Source organism: Emydura macquarii, unplaced genomic scaffold, assembly GCF_026122565.2.
Source record: "Emydura macquarii macquarii isolate MOO-44397 ecotype Brisbane River unplaced genomic scaffold, CSIRO-AGI_Emac_v2 contig_3517, whole genome shotgun sequence".
In the NCBI taxonomy this organism is placed as follows: Eukaryota; Metazoa; Chordata; order Testudines; family Chelidae; genus Emydura; species Emydura macquarii.
In genome coordinates, this window is record NW_027133654.1 from 788,743 (window position 1) to 811,673 (window position 22,931).

The 22,931-nt window shown below is 40.5% G+C and overlaps 1 protein-coding gene across 6 annotated transcripts in view; it reads left to right on the forward strand.

Annotated features, from left to right (window-relative positions):
- RGS7 (regulator of G protein signaling 7) overlaps positions 1–22,931 on the forward strand; it is a 363,940-nt gene that overhangs the window by 262,053 nt on the left and 78,956 nt on the right. For all 6 annotated transcript variants that reach the window (XM_067535826.1, XM_067535825.1, XM_067535822.1 and 3 more), the window contains exons 5-6: positions 4,416–4,522; positions 10,981–11,032. In XM_067535826.1, the coding sequence (XP_067391927.1) occupies positions 4,416–4,522; positions 10,981–11,032 (159 nt within the window). The remainder of the gene's footprint in view (positions 1–4,415; positions 4,523–10,980; positions 11,033–22,931) is intronic.

Genomic DNA, 22,931 nt, shown 5'->3' on the forward strand with positions numbered 1-22,931 from the left:
TGCCTTCTGTTCCTGAAATAATAGTGTAGTGAAGAAGCCTAGGTTACCTAATTGCCCCAAGCATTAGCCTTTTATTGGTGGGGAGTGGGTTGAGGCATCCTTGCAAAATGAAATGGCTCTGATGGCATCAGTATTATTAGACAAAAAAATGTCCTTTTTCTAAAGGTGGTAACGTGTCTTCTTCAGATTCCCCAGGTTAGAAAAGTTCTGATCTGCTATGCAGCTAAGGTTCTTTGTGTATTAATATATAATATATTTTATTTGTAGCAATGCAGTGCTTTGAAAAGGTATTGGAGTGACAGCTCTAGAAAATGGAAGTCCTCTTTTTATCTGAAAAAAAAAAAAAGTAGAATCAAAGTCCTGCCAAAAGGCTCACTTGAAAGGATTGTGTCTAGTGATGAATGGATATCTTACTCTTCACTGCTGCCTTACATTCTTTCCTCCTGCTCCCACTATACTCAACCTTCCTCTAGATCTAGAATGACCTGACAGGCCCCACTAACTGCCTCCTCCTTCAGCTGTTTCCATTTCCTGGCTTCAGCTGTCCCCTATCTCCTGCTGTATCCATACACAAACTCTTACAGTCACAATCTCCCTCATTCCAGCACCAAAATGGAATCTCAGATATGCTCTCTCACTACCTCTGATTTCAGGGTATAACTGATGCATTCAAAAATCACAGTACACAAACACATACATACACAAACATATTATATTTGGCACCAAAATGTCACACGTACCCGTAGCTAATTCTGGCTCATCCCAAATACCATTTTTAAAATGGAAAATTTACATTGTGTCCAAACAAATGACCTGACAACGCTCACAACGGACTGTTATAGTAATAAAACTCCATGTAGGAGGCTGAAACTCTGCTTCTATCCCACTCTCTTATGTTTATGGATGGCAAATGCAGAATATAAGATGTAAAATCAGCCAGCATTGAGAGACCTCAGCAATAGTTAAGCAAAGAATGTGGTGGTAAAGACATTTTCAGCCTAATGTCTGTCAGATCCATTAATATTTTATGGGTTATGAGTTTTCTTACTGCAGTTCCTGAAAGGTAGATAAGGGGAAAAGAAAAAGCATATTACTTTAGTGTCACCTTGCTATTCTGTAAGATTAGAGGGTCCCTTTATGACCAGTATTAAATCAATAAATGTGGTGATTTAATAGTCTTGTTTAGAGTTCTTATTCCCATATCGCTCTCATTCACAAACCACAGAGTAAAGGCACATTTAAAGTTCTATCCTGTATACATTTTGCATGCAGCTGGAATCTCAGATAATTCCCTTTCAGTACCTCTGACTTCAAGGGCTAAATGATGTATTCAGAAATCATAGCACACAAGAAAAGCAATGACTTCTTTGAATAGTTTTGCAGGAATAGCTATGTGTATTTGAGTGTGTGCAAAATTTTCAAAAGTGCCCAAGTGACTTTGAAAGTCAAAGAGACTAGGATCCTAAGCTACATAGTCACTTTTGATAATGTTACCTTCTATTAACAATTGTATGTATTATTAGAAATATTTAAAGGAACACTGCCAAGTTAAATTATTTTTAACTTTAAGTTTAACTTACTTTTATTGCTAATAACACTTTAGAAATATCAAAGAGAAATTTACATTTCTATGGGACTTACTTTTCTCCAGTTATATAGGAATTGCTATACTGGATCAAACCACCTACTCTGTTAAGTATCTTGTCTCCAAAAGTGGCCAGCACAAGCTACCATTAAGAAAGGTAAAAGACCCTGCAGTAGGCCGTTATCAGATAACCTCTCCACAGGTTGTTTCCTTCTAACCTCCATTAGTTTGGCTTATGCCCTGAGAGTTTATATTTATTCCAAACTTCATATTTTCTTTTATCATCATTACTATTGTAACTCTGTGTACTGTTGTTATCCATATAAATGTGCAATCCTTACGGTCATACACCTTGTATAGAAGAGTAAATTTCTTTTAAGACTGAGGGGGTTTGAGATATTCTGGTGCTTCTTGCTGACATGTATCAACACGATGACATCATCATTCACCACTCTCCCTTCCCTTTAGAGACTTGCCCCTGTGCCACTGTATTCAATGCGAGTTCCACTTTGGCCCTCAGTGAAATCAGGATCAAGCTTTTGGTGACCAGTCAGTTTCTTCTATATCTGAGGAGAGCAACTGAGGAGATATGGATGTGAAAAAAAGGCATTGGGTTGTTTCATTGTACTGTGTCATTGCAAATAAAACTTTTCAAAAAAAAGGTTTTAACATTAATTATTCCTACTTGCACCACCTGTCTGTCCTTCTCCTGGCAAATACAACCACCCATAATCCATCTTACTTTAAAAAAGATACTGGTGGATTTCTTCCTTCAATCTATTTGTGTCTGTCTCTCTCTGTCTCTCCTCCCCTTTTCCCCACACAAAGATAGCCATAATTTAGATAGCTGCTAGATAAAAGGTGACATGATAATGGCTTCTTATATTTACTCACACAGTGAAAGAACAGGGGTATTAAAATTAAAAGGCCATTGATTTTAAAATTATTACAGGGGGTGGGGTGTTCATTTATTTATGTATTTAAAATACCCTGTGGCACTCATTGGCACAAGATGTAGAATTTAAAGGCTTATAAATATATATGAATGACAAGAATATCTGCAGTTATATTAGATAGGATAAAATTCATATGGGTACAAACCTTTATGTTTCAGGGCAGAACTACTAACATCCTGGTTTAAGAAACTTTCCTTCTGGACATGTTCTCCAAGAATGTCTGTTATGAGGGTTTAATTCTTTTACTGAAGCATCTGCTACTGTCCACTATCAGAGACATCATGCTGGGCTATATCGATCATTTGTCTGATCCAGGATGGCAATTGCTATGCCAGCAGAACTGGGACTAGCTTGCAGAAGACTGAAGGAGCAAGAGGTGTTTTCTATGGAGCAGAGACAGACTTGGGGTGGGCTCAGTGGGAAAGTAGCCAATCCTATTTCCCTTTGAACTGAAGAAGGGGTTCTGAGGGTGGGTGGTTTCAGGGCAGCTAAAAATTCCCACTAAACCTCTTGAAAAATTTAAAATACTTGTGATTCTTCAGGTCACATACTTCAGGTCAGCGAACAGATGAAAGAGAGAATTTGCACCTCTTGCTCATGAAATAAGGGTGAGCTGACAGGAATATGTTTCATTCTTATAGCCAAGAGTAACATGAGAAATTGTAAAAGAGCACAATACTAATCCTCCCTTGTCACAATGACTTTTGTAGCAAGGACAAGAAATAACAGATTGAATAGAATTTTTTCCCCGCGGTGATGTAGTGACTGTAACCCCTTCGATGTCATAAAGGCATGCTGGTGTTTCTGTGCTAAACTTCTGCTTCCAGGGTTTAGAGAGGCAATACAGTATAGATCCATGCTGAAAAACTGACGAATGGGATCTCAACCTGGTAATTAAATATTAGGAATTAGCAACAATCCAGTCACCTCTTTTTAAAGTATGATATGAACATAAAGAAGGCAAAACTGTAGGCATTTACCAGTTTGAACATCGTGCTGCATATAAAAGTGCAACTGGTTTTTCAGAGTGAAATTATGCATGCCACTGGATCCATCCTTGATAGAGTATTGTCAAAATTTCAAATGGTAGAAATGACCGTGTGTCTATTTCATGGGTATACAAGTATTCCACAGCATGGTTTGGCTTGCATAGTTATTTGGAGGGACTGGTGGAGAAATAGCTTAGTCTTGTGGATCAAGGAAACCTTGATAGAACTCTACTGTAGGAAGAACATGGTGTAACTAATACAGTCTCATTCTTGTTATGGTATGGCTCTGCTCTCTTGAGAGGAGAACTGTAATAATTACAAAGCCAGTAGTCAATATCATGGGGCTTCAGGCTCTGGTACTGAACAATGGTGCATTGTAAATATAACAATATGTGTAATACTTAACATTATATGCTGTCACTTTGTATGCTAAGATGAATTAAAGCCATTCTTGAATACATTGTTTATACTGAGGATTTTAAGGAAATCTCTCACCACACTGGTGCAACTGGTAGCAGAGCCAATGTAGACCAGTCTATACTGTTTTAACACCAAGTCATCTCCTAGACTTGTTCTGAAGGGAAGGGTTAGACAACACAATGCCAGTAATTCTCAGTGAAGAAAATAAACTGAGAAACGGATTGACTGAGTGCAGAGGTAGTCAATCATGAAGGTGGTAATGCAGAGGAAGAGCTGTCAAATGGGAGGGACACAAATCAACTTCTTAGGAAGAGGAATCATTCTGGTGCCATCTCTGTATTAAATAGAAAAAGAATTGGGTGTTTACTCACAGAAGACAGGAAGAAATGTCACAAAAATGTCCCTTGCTGTAAATACAAAAAAGGTTTAATTCTTTTTTGTTCTTTTCTTTCCCCTGTCAAACAGTGGAAGCGCTACACTTGGGGACATTAATGGCAGCCCATGGCTATTTCTTTCCAATCTCTGACCATGTTCTAACATTAAAGGATGATGGCACCTTTTACCGGTTCCAGGTAAGTATGCTTAAAATGTTCTTGAGTGGCTTAAATGAAGGCTTATATTAACAGCAAAATGCTATTCATTGTAACTGTAATTGTATTGTCCCCTTTAAGTAGTCCCCTGGTACAGAAAGGGCTTTACTTTTTAAAAATAAATAAATAGCATAATATAGTAGCAATGATAATAAACAATTTTAACTAGTTGTTACATAGCACTTTTGACCCATAGATCACAAAGTGCTCTGTATAAGAGCTAAATGTTTCCATTTTATAAATAGGAAAGAGAATCACAAAGAAGTTAAAAGTCTTGCCTGAGGTCATTGACAGGACTGAAAATAGAAACCTGGTCTCCAGAATCCCAATCCAGTACCTTTTTTACTGGGATTCAGTGTCTCCTGATGGATAGTACTAGAATGAGAATGGTATACTGTAATAAAAACAATATCTCCTTCCTCGGAGGCAGTTTATCGTAATGGATGATTTTCATTGTACCACATCTGAGGTTGCAAGCTGAATGCTTATGAAATGTATAACATTTTTCCTAAGGTATTTTTACATAGATATATCTGCCTAATAATGTATACACCATTACACAATATATTGAAAACGTTGGTTATAATCTTGTAAGAGATGATATTGTTGCTAATTAACAGCAAAAATGGCTCCCTAATAAAGATTCAAGGCTTTACTATGGGGAGGTGTTATAACCTGCTTCTCAAAAGGGCACCCCTGGAGACTGCAAAAGCAGAGTTAACATTACACCCATGTTCTGGCTCCAGTCAGCCTCGGGAGCAGCCTTCTTGTGCAACTTATCCTTAAGGGTGAAAATAACCCGTGCTGGAGAATATACATAGAAACTCCTGACATAGGGAATGTATGTGATTAACACGAGGACCAGCCCTCTCTCTCTCCTGGGCATGCTCACTGATACCCTTCCATCATGCCTAGTTTGAAGGAATTATAGGTCCTTGATGTTTCAAAGAACCAATAAGTGTAGCAGCTAACTACTTCCCTGCACTCCTGTGGCTGGCTGTGAGATTGCTCGTGGGTGTGTTTGTGTCACGCGTCAGCCAAAATTTGGCCACTGTGCTTTTGGTATAATTTTCTCTTGAATGCATTTAACAAATACATTTGTTAAAAATGAAATGACCATCTTTAATAAAATACATTTAAACAACAAAAAATATCAAAACATCAGTGCTGATAGGCATTAGTAAGTTTACATCTGTTGCATCAGATTTTCATCTATTCCTACAGGTTATACCACCCCAGGCTATGGTTTTAACAAGCTAACCTCAATCAGACTTGCTACTTGCTCGATGGAGTGGTTCTAGTAATTTAGTAGATGTTAAGATTGAGAATTTAAAGTACTGCATTAATAAAGTCTCTGTATATGAAATACATATAACAATATCAGTTGAATGGGATGGAGTTCAGTGTTTCTATGTTTCAGTGTTGTAGATATATTTTAAATATATTTTCAGCCCCTCTACCATTTCATATAATACAAGTAAGACTCTGACTTTTTATTTGCACTGCATTTAAAAATCACTTTATTCTGGGAGAACAGATTTTGTGTTATGTGCAGTTGCATTTATACAAGTGTAATGATACTGAGTGTGGGTTCACTTTTGTCACACACAGCAGGAACACTGCCCCCACACACATACACCACCACCACACAATGTCCTTGTACCATGTCTGAACAGCCTGGTGTCAGCTACCCAGAGGTGCATCTATAGGAAATCCAAGCTATAACTTTAGTGCCTTGTCTTTAAGCAAAGGCCAAGGATGCTGCAGGGTTCTGATAATCCCACTCCTGTCTATTGGTCAGATCAGTCTGTAATGTACAGATCATATTTTGGAGATGAATGTATATCTTTTAAATATCATACAGTTAGAGTTCTTAAATTATGTTTAAATCACCAAGTCTTACAACACATAAATAAAACAAAATTAGATATTTATGTGTAATACAGGATTATTGGTTAAGATTTCCATTCACTACAAGAGATTCTTTCAGTGAATGTAGTGTGGTCTATTGAGTCAAGTGTGAGAATGGAAGTGAAGATTCTTGGTGTGAAATCCTGACTCTATTGATGTCAATGGCAAAAATCCCATTGATTTCAGTCAGGCCAGAGTTTCATCCTTGGTTTTCATTCTCATTTCTGTTACTGACTTCCTTTATCTTGGGCAAACCACTTACCCTCTCTCGGCCTCAATTTCCTTATCTTTAAAATGGGTATAACAACACTTACCTACCATTGTAAAATGTTTGAGTTTCTCCAATGCAGATGTTATAGAACATGAGACTTTTTAATTTTTATATAATCAACTGTTTTTTATTGTGATGGTACCTTAAAATTATAGACTCCCGATTTCTAGAGTCCATAACAATCCTTAACATTCCTTCCTGGAAAGGAATGACAATATATGGATAAAAGAGTTACAAATGACTTGAATATTCCTCACTCTATATACAGTGATTAGACTGAGCAGTTCCTTTGTTAACAGACCTTTCCCTGATAACTGTTCAAAGGGATGGGTTAAAAGAAACTCTAGGATTTTTCTCCTTTAAAAATACAGTTTAAATCATGCAAACTAACAAGGGTTTATAAAAAGGTGTTGTGTTCAATATTTTCTATTTGAAATAGCAAGTGCCTATTCATTAGTTCAAATATTAGGAGGAGGAGAAAGAGGAGGAGGGGGAGGATTCGTTTTAGGGTAGAGTCTAGATAGAACTATTCTTTGTTCCTTTGCTGAATTACTCGCAAAACACCAATGCAAGTATATTTAATAGGGGGATATATACTTGGATTACAGGAATTGGTTTTACACATTTTTGTTAGCAGAAGAGGTCTGCATATATTTCTGCAGCCACAGGACTGAATAGAACAGGCTGCCTTAGAAATACCTCATTACAAATATATTTAGACCCAATGCATTAAAATTGTAGTGATGTAAACTGGCAACGTTATTTCTGCCTGGGCTGATAAACACTATTTGATTTTCCCTTCATCTATTCCACCACCCACCTTCCTTCTGACTATCAACAGGATGTTACGGCAAAGTGGAAAATAGGGAATGTTTGTCACTAGTTCATGGCAAACCACATGGCAGCCCCTTCTCAGGCAAAATGAAATTCTGAACTAAAAATAGTTCCTTCACGTTTTCAACATTCCATTAAAAAGAAGTTAATGTTTGATAATCTCCTGTATGAAAATGGTTATGGTACAAAAGGCTTGTACTGCAACATCTCTGTAAATCTCCCAGGCAAAGCTTTCAGTTGCCTAAAAATTGTAGCATGTGTAATGGGGTGTGTAGGACTTTTTAATGTGTGTGCAGCAAGGGTATTAGTTTGTACTGCATGGCACACTATGGATAATTCTACTACTGTTGATGTTTAAGCTGTGCAAAATAATTAAATCAAAACTCCACCATTCCCCCACACTGTGCCTAGGTTGGCACAAACTGTTGGCAGTTACATGCATTGCAAACCACAGTTCATATACAGAGAAAATCTAACCATGGACGGAGACTTTTTGCATAGATATCAGAGGGTTTTTAACTAGCTGAGAGGTGGGCAGCTAGCCTTCCTTCTTCCTACACACACACTTATTTTCCCACTCCTTTCTTACATGCACCCCACCCTACAATATGCCCTGGCATCTCTTGTTTCTTATGTCTGAGGCCTGCTCCCCTCTCCTGTTCTTTCTTCCTTGAAAAAGTTAAACCCCTTTCCTAAGTCTTTAGGGTTCGTACCTTTCCTCATCTCCAGCAGTTTTTTCAAGGTCCACGATTTTATCTAGTCCTGACATGCTGGGAAAGGTTGGGAGAGGAAGGGGAAGGATGTAAGCTAAATACTTACATTACAGAAATGCAGTGAAACTTGTCACATGTTTGAGATAAGACTAAGACCTATAGCAGCATCCATGTGAGAAAGGAACACTGTTTTTACTCTGTGTGGGAGAGCTGTGTGTTGGCTAAGGGAGAAAAGTTACATCATATGGCTTACACGTTTCCAGTTTCACTCAAGGGATTGCTGTCCAAGACTCTGGGTAATATCAGGGTTAGCTCGTTTTCGTACAGCTTTAGGGCCAAATTCAGACTCCTGCATTTACAGCCATGAAGACTCAGGGACTGGGAAGGTGTGTACCTTGAGAGTGGTATGCCTGGAGTCAGTTTGTCTATGCATGGAAAAACCAGGCACGATGCTGCCAAGTGCCCCGAGGAAGCATATTTATTAGTGGGCCCTGTGGCATCTTTTCAAAAAAGTTTAGCATGTGCTTCTGCTAATTTAGGTACAGAATTGTGCGTAGATTTTTGGGCAGGAGGGCATGGCTGTTTATTGGATGGGAGTTCTATGCTTTCTCCAGGTGCGGCAGGCATCATTTAAGACTAACATTTGAACACTGGAGCATGGCAAAATGAACCTCAGTTTATACAATGACTTGTAATGTAAGCTAACGTCAGAGCTCTAGAACTGTGAATAATTCATTAGAAATGACAAATGGAAAATACGTCTTATAAAATATTTCATAGTCATTTGAATTCTGCAGGTTTTGCGTGGGAATCAAACATTTTCAGTTCTAAACATTTTTGGGTTTGAAATTTTGTTTTGCATTTTGCTTTTTCACTTTTCACTCCCCTCCTTCTCCCGTGCTACCTTTTCTCCTTTTTTTCCCCTTTGTACCACTGAAAAGGTGCGGGGGAGGGGTGTGGAGAGAGAGAGGGAGGATGAGGGGAAACAGAGAGAAGGGAGGGAAGGAAAACCAAACAAACAAAAAACCCCAAAACAGAAATCCTAGGGTGGATTATAATCCTGTATACATTGCAAAGTATTGTCATCTTGCCATTGAGTGAAATGGGAACAAGGTCAGCTTTTATTTATTCATATGCATTATAAGAGAAGTAATAGTCTTGAACAACATTTGACTGTATTTGTGTTATTTCTGTAGAATTCACTGAATACCTCCAAAGATTATTTTAACATTTCCAGGCCCCATCATGCCATTCACACTTGTGTGGCCCCATTGATTTCATTGTCATTTTTATGGTGTAATTTACAGGAGGAATTATTTATTTTGACCTCTTCATTATAGAGCACAAGGGAATTTATCATTCATAAAGAGCTTGATTCAGTCTTTGACGCTAGATCATGAAACCTTTTTCTCTTAATCATAATTTCTGCTTAGTAAATACTAGAAAATTGCAAGGTTAAATATTATTTATAATTTCTGGAGAAAAATGAAACAAGTATTTTAAAGAACTGCCTCAAGAGTTAACCAAAGTGGTGTCTTTCTGCTGAATGGCAGGAACTGGGAATGCATTGGAGGTGGAAGGTGAAATTTTGCATTGACTTCAATGGGGCCAGCTTTTCACCCAGTAAGTTCAGGCCTAAAATGAAGGGTAAATGTGTCACTCAAATGACCCTCTACATCCATCTCCAGCTGATACATGGGGCAATGTTGATGGGTTCTGGAGTCATAAAAACAGATTCATTGTGCTTTGAAGCCTTTGATGATGGTGGTTGGAAATAGAGAATAAAATTAAGGGAAATCTCAAAGGATTTCCTTCTGTCTCCCCAAATGCAGGCTCAAACGAACACCAATACTGACATTTGACTATGTTAATCTAACATGTCAAATTTCATGTTTGTGTATACATATGAATATACTGTGTGTATAAGTACTAGAGCTGTTTGATTTTTTTCATCCAAGGTTTTCATAGTCTTTTAAAAAATGAATTATTTTGTGAAAAATTGCCCATGTTGCCCATTTTAACAAAATATTAATAACTTTTAAATATAATTTCTCCAACAATATAAACACAATTTCCATTTAAATAAACATTTTTCATTTAGTTGTCAATAAAAGAAAAAAGTCAATAACATTTTAGATTATTTTTAATGGAAAAAGAAAAGTTGCAACATTTTTATGGAAAAATAAAGAAGTGCATTTTGAAGACCTTGACATTAAAACAACTTTGAAATGTTGAATATTTTTTGTGAAGATAGTCTGTCCTTTTTTGTCCAGCACTAATGAATACCTACTAGTGAGATACCTAGAACCTTCATATCTATTAATCACAAGTTCTGCAAGATCAAAGATTGAATGGGGCATAAAGACTATGAAAAAGTCTCACCTCTAAAGGTTGATTCTTCAGATCTGTTGTGAGGCAGAAAGTAGGGCTGCCCTATACTTGTTCTGTAGTTTATAAATAATAATAATAATAAAAATATTTAATTCTTTTTAGCTGCCATTTTGGCACACTACACAAATACAATAAATAAGCATACAAAAGTAATTTACCATTTTGTTGCCTATTCAAACTTGCTGGATTTACAATACAGTGGATTTCCCCAAAAATGTAAATAACCTTTACAAAATAGTGTCAATCTGAGAATTGTATAATGCTTGCTTTGTCTAACCTGAATTCCCTACTTTTTTGTTTTGTTTTGTTTTATTCTATAGACACCCTATTTTTGGCCATCAAATTGTTGGGAGCCGGAAAACACAGACTATGGTCAGTGTGGATATCTATTCTCTTTCTATCAGGAGTCTTGTATTGTATGTATAAAATCATTATTACAGTCTGTCTTGTTTAACCATCCCACCATTAAAAACACTGTTTGTGTATTGTCCATTCCCAGTGCAAGAACTGCTGATGCTCAACTCAAGGTTGGCTCTGATTTTACAAAGTTTAAGGCAGAGGTCAAATCTGAACTTGATGTAGGAATAAAAAAATAGCATTCCATTACTGTCCACACTGTAAATACTTAAGATGACAAAGTCTCAGTGAAATATAAGGTTCTTTAAAGATAGTGATTCTACCATACTTATGAGATTCAAACAAATGCAAGCAACTCGTTTACAACTCTTAAAAAGGAGACACAACCCATAGTGGGCCCAGCTTTCAAGACGTGTATCTATGTATCCAGTGAATGTGTGGAAGTCAATTATTTGTGTGTATACATGGCTATACATACACATGTGCCCATGGATGTGAATGGCCACATCTGTGTACAATATATTATTTCATAACATGTGTAGGGAGTCCATTTTTCCAGTTTAAAGACAGACACTCCTAGATTTGTGTGTACTGTCCCTGTCCAGTAGGGACTTAGCACTGGACAAGGCTTTGTCCATTGAAAATGAGAGGAGAGAGTAGGAGAAGACTGTGGATGCAGCAGGATGCCAAAAGGGCAGGGTGTATGTGGCACCTCCATGTGCAGTGATGCAGGCAGGGGCAGGCCAATGCAAGCAGGCCGACACAGGCACTGGTAGATCCATGTAGGCAAGGATGGACCAGTGCAGGGGGCCAATACAGGTGGGGATGGGGCCAGGTAGGCGGGCTGACACAGGTGAGGGTAGGGTCACGTGGGCAGGGGCGTGGAAGTCCTGTATTCTGGGGATGTGTCAATGGCCACCCTAGGCATGTGTAGTATTTATACACATAAATTATATGTGCAGTTATTTATGTGTACCTACATTTGAAAATCTGGGCGTAACTGGTAGAAAAATATAAAATGGTTGACGTCGAGATTTTCAAAAATGCATGTCTAATGTTAGGTTCCTATGTCCACATGCATATACCAAATTAAGTGTCCTGATTTTCCATGAAACTGATCAACCAACTCTCCCATTCGTTTTAATGGGAGCTGCTTGGTACTCAGTACTTTTGGGAAAATAGCCCACTTATTTAGGTGGCTAAATATGGACATGGTATCCTAATTCCAGGAGCCCATTTTTTTAGAAAAAAACTTGGTTTAAGGCTTTAGAAATTCAAGCTGGTGTGCATCTGTAATGTGTGTTCAACCTCAGTATTGGAGAGCTGTGGACTAATGAAATCAGCACAAGGTTGGGAGTCAGTCAGTCCCAGCTTCTGTTCTTATCTTCACAGTTGACTCATGATTCTGGATAAATCATTAAGTCCAACAATTACAAACTCAGGTGCCTAAAGTTAGCAACTAATAAGTAGCCTAATTTTCAGAGGTGATGAACACCCACAATTCCCAAGTTTGAAAATGCTGGTGTTAGCTATCCCCATGCTGCAGTTAGCCCATGTGTAAAATGGGACAAAAATGCTTACCCACCTTGTAAAACATTGAGATTTGTAGATGTAAATAGAATAGAATAGAAATAGAACAATAGAAATCCAGAGTATTGTTATTAAACTAATTTTTAGACTTCTGTAATTAGTCACTGATGCAGGAAGATATTTGATTCATCACTTTCTTTCTTTCTTAGCAGTTTTTAGGTGCCTCCCTTTAAGGGTTGTCCTATCTATCCACAGTCTCCTGGGTTATGCAAGACCAGAAAGTTATGAAATGTGGTTCTAAGGGCGACCAAGCTGTTCATCTGAAAAAAGTCTATAGGATAAGTGGGGGAGCTAATAAATATTAATAAATTAATAATAATTAATAAATGTTGTTAGGACTCTTCACTGACTAAAAATAGGTCTGAGCCTGAGGTCAGCCTGAGAAAGTTGATGGTGAGATACAATGTCTAGCTGTCTTATTAAAGTGACCTTCCAGCCAAGAAAAAGCAATAATGAAGATTAAAAGAGAAATCCCACAACAGTCAGAATCAGAATGAATAATTAACTAAACTGTGTTTTGGGGGTTTTTTTGGAGTGTGTGTGATGGGGTGGAGGGGGAGCAGGAAGAGAGTGAGTGACTCTCTGAGGCATCTGAACAGATCTCAGAATCTGTCTATCCCTCTTCACAGTGATGAGCCAGGAGAGTTTCTTTGTGCTAGGCTCCTCCAGTTATCGTGTAGACTTTACCACTATACAACTCAGTTTCCTGTTTTCTGCATATGAAGGCCTGGGGGTGGGCAAAATTTTAAAGGAAATTAGAAATCTTATGTTGTGGAGTGCTGAATTTTTAATGGTTTTCCATGGTACACTAATCCTTCTGCTGATTAGGGTCTATCACTGTGCCTGGCCTGGAAGGGCGCTGAGATTTTCTGTTGAATGTACAGCAATGATTTGAGCAAAAAGATAGAATTTCAGTGCAAATAATTGGATCACACCAAACTATAATAGTTAAAAATAAATCATTTTTCAAGACTATTTAAATTCTTAGATTGCAGTTGTTAATTCTTATACCTTAGGGCCTACATAATTTGACCACTCAACTGTAGAATCCTCTAGGAGTCCTGCATTCATGATGGTGACAAAGTTAGACATTTAAAAATTAAGGATCAGATTCTGGCGTTATTGCTCATGCTGAGAAGTAACTTGTCCCAGAAGCTGACCTATTGATTACAGTGGCTCTAAATGAGAACCTACTCATTAAAAAAAACAAAGATTCCCAGGAATGTTCAAAGCATTATTTTTACTTACCAGCCATTTTTAAACTGTGAATGCTTCTGGTGTTTCTGACGGACAGCTGCCATTTTACTGCTGCTTCATAGCATGAAGTCCAGGCCCTGCTCACAACTTCTTTTTCTTGGAACAGAAGAATTGCAATACCAAATCAGACCAGTGGTCCACCTAATGCACTAATCATCTCCAAAATTGACCAGTACCAGATTCTTCAGAGGAAGGTCTAAAATTCTCACAAAGGACAACTTTGCAATAATATCCCTACTGGGTAAGCTTCTTCCCAATCCCAGGCAGTCAGAGGTTGTTTTATATCCTGAAGCATAAGGGTCCATATTGTATATATTTATTTTTATCCTAGCCAGTTTAATTGCATATATGAACATAGTGGGAGTTCTGAATGCAGACCACTTGGAAGGTTGCACTGATAGGTCCCAGGTGAGTGCTAAGTGAGTGCAGCTGTGTGGGGTGTGCTGTGCTAGAGGGGGGAGTACCTGAGAGACCAGGTGTGTGACTGGTGCAAGTACAGCTGACTGTGGGTGGGTGCTTGTGACTGGTGCAGTTACAGGCACCATTTTGGCAGCTGGGAGTTTGTCTGTTTGAGTGATTGATTGGATCCAGGTGGGGTTAATTGCGGGGGCGGGGCTTTGAGGGGTAAGTGCAGGGGCGGGGCAACTGCCCCAGCCTTATAAAAGGCAGCCAGCTGCGAACCAGCTGAGCGGGGAACAGAGGGGCGGCTAACAGAAGGAGAAGGAGGGAGTTTGCCTGGGAGTTCGCCTGCGGAGAGAGCCCACTGCAGGTTTTTGCCTTGCAGATGTTGCTGAGCAGGAAATTGAGCATCTGAGGAGGCTCTCAGAGCAGAGATATGGAGATGGAGCGATCCGTTGTTGTCACCTGCACTGGGTGTGCTATGTTTGTCTTCCTCCCACAGGATAGAGATGACTTCATCTGTACCAAGTGCAGGCTGGTTTCCTTATTGGAAGAGAAGTTTAAAGGACTAGAGACCCAAATGTCAACCCTGCGGTGCATTACAGAAAACAATGTCTTTCTCCATCAGGCACAGGCAGAGCGTAAGGAAGATTCAGAGAAGGCCAGGCAGGCGAAAATGAAGAACGGGGAAGAAAATTGGCAGCATGTGACCTCCCGAAGAAAAAGAACCCATGTGCCCACCATGCAGATAGAAGTAAGGAATCGTTTTCATCCTCTCTGCACAAGTACTACGGCAGAGAATGATTTGGAGGACCCTTCAGAGGGAATGGATCATCAGGAGACCCGTTTGATCAGAAGGCAAGAGATGCATTCTCCTAGGAATGGGGGTTCCACGACCACCATTCCAAAGAGGAAGAGAAGGGTGATGGTGGTCAGGGACTCCCTCTTAAGGGGGACGGAGTCATCCATCTGCCGTCCGGACCGGGAAACTAGAGAAGTGTGCTGCTTGCCTGGAGCTAGGATTAGGGATGTGACGGAGAGACTGACAAAACTTATCAAGTCCTCAGACCGCTACCCCTTCCTGCTCCTCCATGTGGGCACCAATGACACTGCCAAGAATGATCTTGAGCAGATCACTGCGGACTATGTGACTCTGGGAAAAGAGATTAAGGAGTTTGAAGCGCAAGTGGTGTTCTCGTCCATCCTCCCTGTTCAGGGAAAAGGCCCAGGTAGGGACAGTCGCATTGGGGAAGTAAATGCGTGGTTACGCAGGTGGTGTCGAAGGGAGGGCTTTGGATTCTTCGATCATGGAATGCTGTTCCAGGAAGAAGGATTACTAGGAAGGGACGGGATTCATCTAACGAAGACAGGGAAGAGTATCTTCGCAGACAGGCTGGCTAACCTAGTGAGGAGGGCTTTAAACTAGTTTCGATGGGGGACGGGGACCTAAGCCCGAAGGTTAGTGGGGAAGAGGGACACCACAAGGAAGCAGAAGTAGGAGGGTGCAGCAGGGGAGGCCTCCCTATTCATACTGTGAAAGTAGGCCACTCGGCTACTTATCTCAAGTGCCTGTACACAAATGCAAGAAGCCTGGGAAACAAGCAGGAAGAACTGGAAGTCCTGGCACAGTCAAGAAACTACGACATGATTGGAATAACTGAGACTTGGTGGAATAACTCTCATGATTGGAGTGCTGTCATGGATGGGTATAAACTGTTCAGGAAGCACAGGCAGGGGCGAAAGGGGGGAGAAGTTGCACTGTATGTAAGAGAGCACTATGACTGCTCTGAGCTCCAGTATGAAACTGGAGATAAGTCAGTTGAGTGTCTCTGGGTTAAGCTTAGAAGCAAGAACAATAAGAGTGATGTCCTGGTGGGTGTCTGTTACAGACCACCAGACCAGGAGGACGAGGTGGATGAGGCTTTCTTTACTCAACTAGGGAAAGTTTCCAGTTCACAGGGCCTGATTCTCATGGGAGACTTCAATCACCCTGACATCTGCTGGAAGAGCAATACAGCAGAGCACAAACAATCCAGGAAGTTTTTGGATAGTGTTGCAGACAATTTCCTGGTGCAAGTGCTGGAGCAACCAACTAGGGGCCGTGCTTTTCTTGACCTGCTGCTCACAAACAGGGAAGATTTGGTAGGGGAAGTAGAAGTGGGTGGCAACCTAGGCAGCAGTGACCATGAGATGGTCGAGTTCAGGATCCTGACAAAAGGAAGAAAGGAGAGCAGCAGGATACGGACCATGGACTTCAGAAAAGCGGACTTTGACTCCCTCAGGGAACTGATGGGCAGGATTCCCTGGGAGGCTAATATGAGGGGGAAAGGAACCCAAGAGAGCTGGCTGTTTTTAAAGAGACCTTATTGAGGGCACAAGAGCAAACCATCCCGATGTGCAGAAAGAATAGCAAATATGGTAGGCGTCCAGCTTGGCTTAACAAAGATGTCCTTGGCGAACTTAAACACAAAAAAGAAGCTTACAAGAAGTGGAAGCTTGGTCAGATGACCAGGGAGGATTATATAAGTACTGCTCGAACGTGCAGGAATGAAATCAGGAAGGCCAAAGCACAATTGGAGTTGCAGCTAGCAAGGGACGTGAAGGGGAACAAGAAGGGTTTCTACAGGCATGTTGCCAACAAGAGGAAGATTAGAGAAAGTGTGGGCCCCTTAGAGAATGAGGGAGGCGACCTAGTGACGGAGGATGTGGAGAAAGCTGAGGTACTCAATGCCTTTTTTGCCTCTGTCTTCACAGACAAGATCAGCTCTCAGACTGCTGCACTGGGTGGCACAGAATGGGAAGGAGGCGAACATCCCGCAGTGCTGAAGGAACGGGTCCAAGACTATTTAGAAGGATTGGACATTCACAAGTCCATGGGGCCGGATGCAATGCACCCGAGGGTGCTGAGGGAGTTGGCTGAGGTGATTTCAGAGCCATTGGCTATTATCTTTGAAAGCTCGTGGGAACAGGGGGAGGTCCCTGAGGACTGGAAAAAAGCAAATATAGTGCCCATCTTCAAAAAGGGAGGAAAGAGGATCCAGGGAACTACAGACCGGTCAGCCTCACCTCAATCTCTGGAAAAATCATGGAGCAGGTCCTTAAGGAATCCATTTTAAGGCACTTGGAGGAGAGGAAGGTGATCTGGAACAGTCAACACGGATTCACTAAGGGAAAGTCATGCCTGACCAACCTGATTGCTTTCTATGATGAGGTGACTGGCTCTGTGGATGTAGGGAAGGCGGTGGATGTGATATACCTTGACTTTAGCAAAGCTTTTGATATTGTCTCACACAGTATTCTTATCAGCAAGTTAAAGAAGTATGGGTTGGATGAATGGACTATAAAATGGATAGAGAACTGGCTAGAGCATAGGGCTCAACGAGTAGTGATCAATGGCTCCGTGTCTAGCTGGCAACCAGTCACAGGTGGAGTTCCCCAGGGGTCGGTCCTGGGGAAGGTTTTGTTCAACATCTTTATTAATGATCTGGAGGATGGGGTAGATTGCACCCTCAACAAGTTTGCGGACGACACTAAGCTGGGGGAGTGGTAGATACCCTGGAGGGTAGGGATAGGATACAGAGTGACCTAAACAAACTGGAGGATTGGGCCAAAAGAAATCTAATGAGGTTCAACAAGGACAAGTGCAGAGTCCTCCACTTAGGAAGGAAGAATCCCATGCACAGCTATAGACTGGGGACCGACGAGCTGGGCAGCAGCTCTGCAGAAAAGACCTGGGGGTAACAGTGGATAAAAAGCTGGATATGAATCAGCAGTGTGCCCTGGTTGTCAAGAAGGCTAATGGCATATTGGGCTGCATTAGGAGGGGCATTGCCAGCAGGTCACGGGAAGTGATTATTCCCCTCTATTCGGCATTGGTGAGGCCTCATTTAGAATATTGTGTCCAGTTTTGGGCCCCCCACTACAAAAAGGATGTGGACAAGTTAGAGAGAGTGCAGCGGAGGGCAACCAAATGATTAGGGGGCTGGAGCACAGGACTTATGAGGAGAGGCTGAGGGAACTGGACTTGTTTAGTCTGCAAAAGAGAAGAGTGAGGGGGGATTTGACTTTAACTACCTGAAAGGGGGTTCCAGGGAGGATGGGGCTAGGCTGTTCTCGGTGGTGGCAGATGACAGAACAAGGAGCAACGGTCTCAAGTTGCAGGGCGGGAGATCTAGGTTGGACATTAGGAAAAAGTTTTTTACTAGGAGGGTGGTGAAGCACTGGAATGGGTTACCTAGGGAGGTGGTGGAATCTCCATCCTTAGAGGTTTTTAAGCTGAGGCTTGACAAAGCCCTGGTTGGGATGATATAGCTGAGGTTAGTCCTGCTTTGAGCAGGGGGTTGGACTAGATGACCTCCTGAGGTCCCTTCCAACTCTAATATTCTATGATTCTATGATTCTATGACTAATCAACAAGGGTGAAATCCATCGCTCTGCAGAAGACCCACAAAAGATCTGTGAACCCCTTAAGTCCTATTATGATAGCAAAATAATTCTCCAGTGGGATTTCAGTGCCTTAAAAATCGCAAGGGGTTTTTATAGGCCTCAATGGGCCCTTGGCAGAAGGGTGAATTTCTCCCCAAATGAATTAAAAACAGATGCTGCAGACTTTCACAGTAGTTCGTTATTTATTAGAAAATGAGGTGTTGAAAATGTAAGTAATTGCCCAGAATAACCCAATTTCTAATAAATAGAACTTACCTTAAAACCACTGTATCTCAAATCTCTGTCATGCATTAGAATGCTGAGTGGTACGTCCTTTGATACAGACTATGGGCTAGATCTTGAGCATCCCTAGGCACCTCCAGCTCCCTCTAAAATTAATGGAAGAGCAGGCACTCTGTACGTTGCAGGACCAATCCTCTATCATATAGGCAAAAAAGAGGCTTCCTCAATAACCTTTTTTTAATAGCGTTAATGACAATGTAAACAACGTTATTGGTGACTGATACAATTTTACCGCCTATGAAAAGATTATACAAACATAACCCCTCCCCCCCCAAAATGTAGTTTACTTTTTAATAAAGGCAGACACACCTACCATTGACACACCTACCATTGACACACACACTGCTGTGCTGTGAAGAACAGTGACAATAAAATAATTTACCTTAAGATAGAAATGAAATGAGGTTGACATGTTGCATTTCTTCCTTCATTACCAAAGTTAACTCCAAAAAGAATTGCTTGTTTCGTCATTTATAGAATATGTTAAAATCTGCTCTAAAATGTTTTTTCACTTTCTACTTTGTGTTAGCTAAAGGTATAAAATATTTCCATGACAAACATTTAGCCACTGGCAATGTGTGTAAGACCGATGATGGCCTTTTTTTACACGTCCTTTAAAAAATTCTCCAAAAATGTATTTCAGGAGGTGCTGGCCAATTCCTAGAGCAGTGCTATAGTGAAGTGATGTGAACCCTGCTACTGAAACATACATTGGACTCTTTTACCTTGTATCAAGGTAAAATATCTTGGCCTCCATTTTGAAGGTGACTAGTGGTCCTGGCTGCCCATTTTTTGGGTGCTCAAACTGAGACATCTTAGAAGGTCCTAATTTTTAGAAAGTGCTGAACATCTAACCTCTGAAAATCAGGCTCCCTTAAAATATCTCAAGTTAGGCACCCAGAATTGCTAGTCAGTTTTAAACATGTAGGCTCTTGGCTTTCATTAAATGACTGTATCAGTTTAACGTTTTATATGGTGCGGTCCAACCATGCTGGAAAGTTCCTCCCATGCAGAGTTCCACTGACTTCAGCAGGACTTGGTGCATGAGTAAAGATGTGCAGTTTTTTAGATTGTGGGTGGCATCTGAGTAGTTGTGCATCCTCTATGTATTGGATAGTGTTTCTGCCTTATGACTTGATCATGTGGCTATTACAACTATGATCTCACAGTTTAGAAAGCTGCCTCTGCTTTATATTGTTGCTCTAGTGTGACATGAGTGCACTAATGGCTGAATGTACCATCTACTTTAATGTGATAGAACAATTTATTCTGCAAATTAACATGTTATGTACCCAAACCCCTTCTTATTTGAAATTTAATTTATGAGATCAATAGAGGTTCTTCTGGAAAATTAAAAATACTTCCATGTCACTGGAAGTGTATGAAATACTGAGGCTATTTATGTTCATAGTCAAACAGATCAGGGTTCATCTCAATTTGGCCAGATCTGATGCATGTTAATTCATGCATGTGGGAGCAATTCTTATGAGGCTTGTCAGTTCCTTTCATGGGTTTAAGGACCCACAGCTGTTGGGAATTTGAGGAATTTAATTCTCCCACACTCTCTTGTTTAAAGGTGATAAATAAGAAAGATGAAAGCTAGAGAAAAGTTCCAAACAAAAGCAGTTTATTTTTTGTGTTTGAAAGGTTCACAGGCAATTACAGTCTATGCAAATACAACAAATAATAGTAACAATGTAGAAAACAGTATGGGGTGGGTAACACTTAGAAATGTTTCAGGGGAAAGGTGAATAGAAGAGGGTGAAATTATAGATTGGATTGAGCACAGGAAAAGTGAGAGGTAGAGGGAGTTGAATTTGTTTGTTATAGAGAGATGAGATCTGTAAATCCAGGAGAAGAGATGGATCTTGAGACAGGTATGAGGTATCAGGAAGTCTTCAAATCAGTATAATGAGATAGGGAAGCTGTTCTGGACTTTGGGGCAAAAGGAGACAGACATAAATTAGTTGGAAACAGTGGTAGACAAAAAAATCTGTGGAATATGTTGGAGAATACAAAGATATTTTCAGAAAGGGAGGTGAGTGCTGGTAGGTGAAGGAGGGGCAAATTCTTTAAAACTATGAAAGAGGTAATGTACTGGTTCCTGAAATGGACTCAAGGTGTAGCAATGTGTTCCCATTTTATGGTATAAATGAGAAGATTAGCTGATATGTTCTGAACAAAACAAAGTTAGAAGAATTAGTCATATGGACTGAAGAAATCCATAAAGGAAATCATTTCACTAGTTCAGGCAAAGAAGAGAGGAAGACATGCATAAGAGCTTCAGCAAAGGGATTGAGATAGTGTCTGCTGTGGACATGACAGTATTTTGGGGGTGATCGTGGGCAAATATATAGATCTAAGCAGCATGAAAGCCAAAAGATTCCTGAGTCTAAAAGAATATGTAGCTCTTTCTCCACTAGAGGTGAAGGACTGTGGTGGTTTGGATGAGAGGGCATTTACCAATTACAGTGTAGGCTATCAGTCTAGGGACAAATTATGCCTGCCTCTGTGTGGGTGCTCTGTGTGCAAGACAGCACAGGGAGCCTCTTTGCCCTTTCCTCAGGACACTCATGCTCAGGAGACAGCCATGATTTATGTTCCCCAGGGTATTGTGGCTGATAGCACTACCAGAAAGGGCAAGTTGTGAGGTCAGAATCTGGGCATGGCCCCACTTTCCTGGAACCAGACAGAATCTTAAGTTCTACTCTATAGAAAGCACACATTGCACCCTTTCATCCTCCTCCTCCTTCTCCCCTGTCTGGGGGCTTTCAACCTGCTCTTCCTTAGGTAGTAATGCCTCAATGCACTGCTGTTCCGGCAGTACATGTCCAGCCAGGCTCTGCCCATAGGTGCCATAATTTGCCTAATTCAACTGAGATGTTCTGGTGAAGACATGAGCAGGTGAGAAAAGCAGAGAGCGAGAAATGGTGGAAAACTGAATGTACTAGAGATTGAGAGAGAAGGAAAGGCAAAGCAGGGAGTTCATGTCGTCGGAGGGAGTAAAAGATTCCAGTATCTGTGATAGGGCTTGTTATTCTTGATGTTCCTATACTGAGCCTAATGAGATTTCCGAAGGGAGAGTCCTATTGCTGGATGTACCACAGGCTTTCTGCATGACCTGGGTAAGTCAAAGACTGTATTTCATCTTCCTCATCTGTAAAATTCTTCACAAGGGTGTTGTGAGGCTACACTAATGCGCACTAAGTGACCTGAGATTCTCAAATGAAAGGTGCTATTAAAGTGTGAAGTATAATCATTATTTCTAGCACTAATTATGTTAGACCAGGGAGGCACCATTGTTTCTCAAGACACTGGCCATTCATGTAGCTGAAGAAGGTTTTTAGGTGCTTGGTTAGTGGGTAAGGGAAAAATTTGGGGAAAGAGTTTAAATAAGTGAATAGTGATTGATAGTGGGCATCACTGATACTGTAGGATAGAAGCGAGGGAAAGTTACAAAAGATGAGGACAGGATAAGTTCACAGAGATAAAATGGGCAGGCGATTGCAGGGTTGGGTCCTGGGGAGTCAAAGGCAGGAACTGGATTTTTATGACTCCACTGATTCTGGCTGAAGACTAAACAAAACAATGGATGTGAGGTGATCTGAAAATTCATGTATCAGATTTGGACTAGTGAGGTGGTTGCTTCTTCCTGGGTGAGTGCGGGGGGGAATTTAGCAGGTAGAAGATGTGAGTTTAGAAGACTATACAAATGATCAAGCAAATAGGCTGCAGACAATTACAAATGCTTGTGAGTTAAATGTTAGAGAATGCAGACAAAGAACACTGTGTGGAGAATCAGAAATGAAAGTTCAAAACGTCCCTCAGTAGTATTCTCTTCTTGTAGCAATATATTTCATTTTTGCATCTTGTTAGCAGAATAGTTCAGTGTTTTGAATCATGTTAGAAAATATACAGTTGTGTCTATTTTAATTCAAAT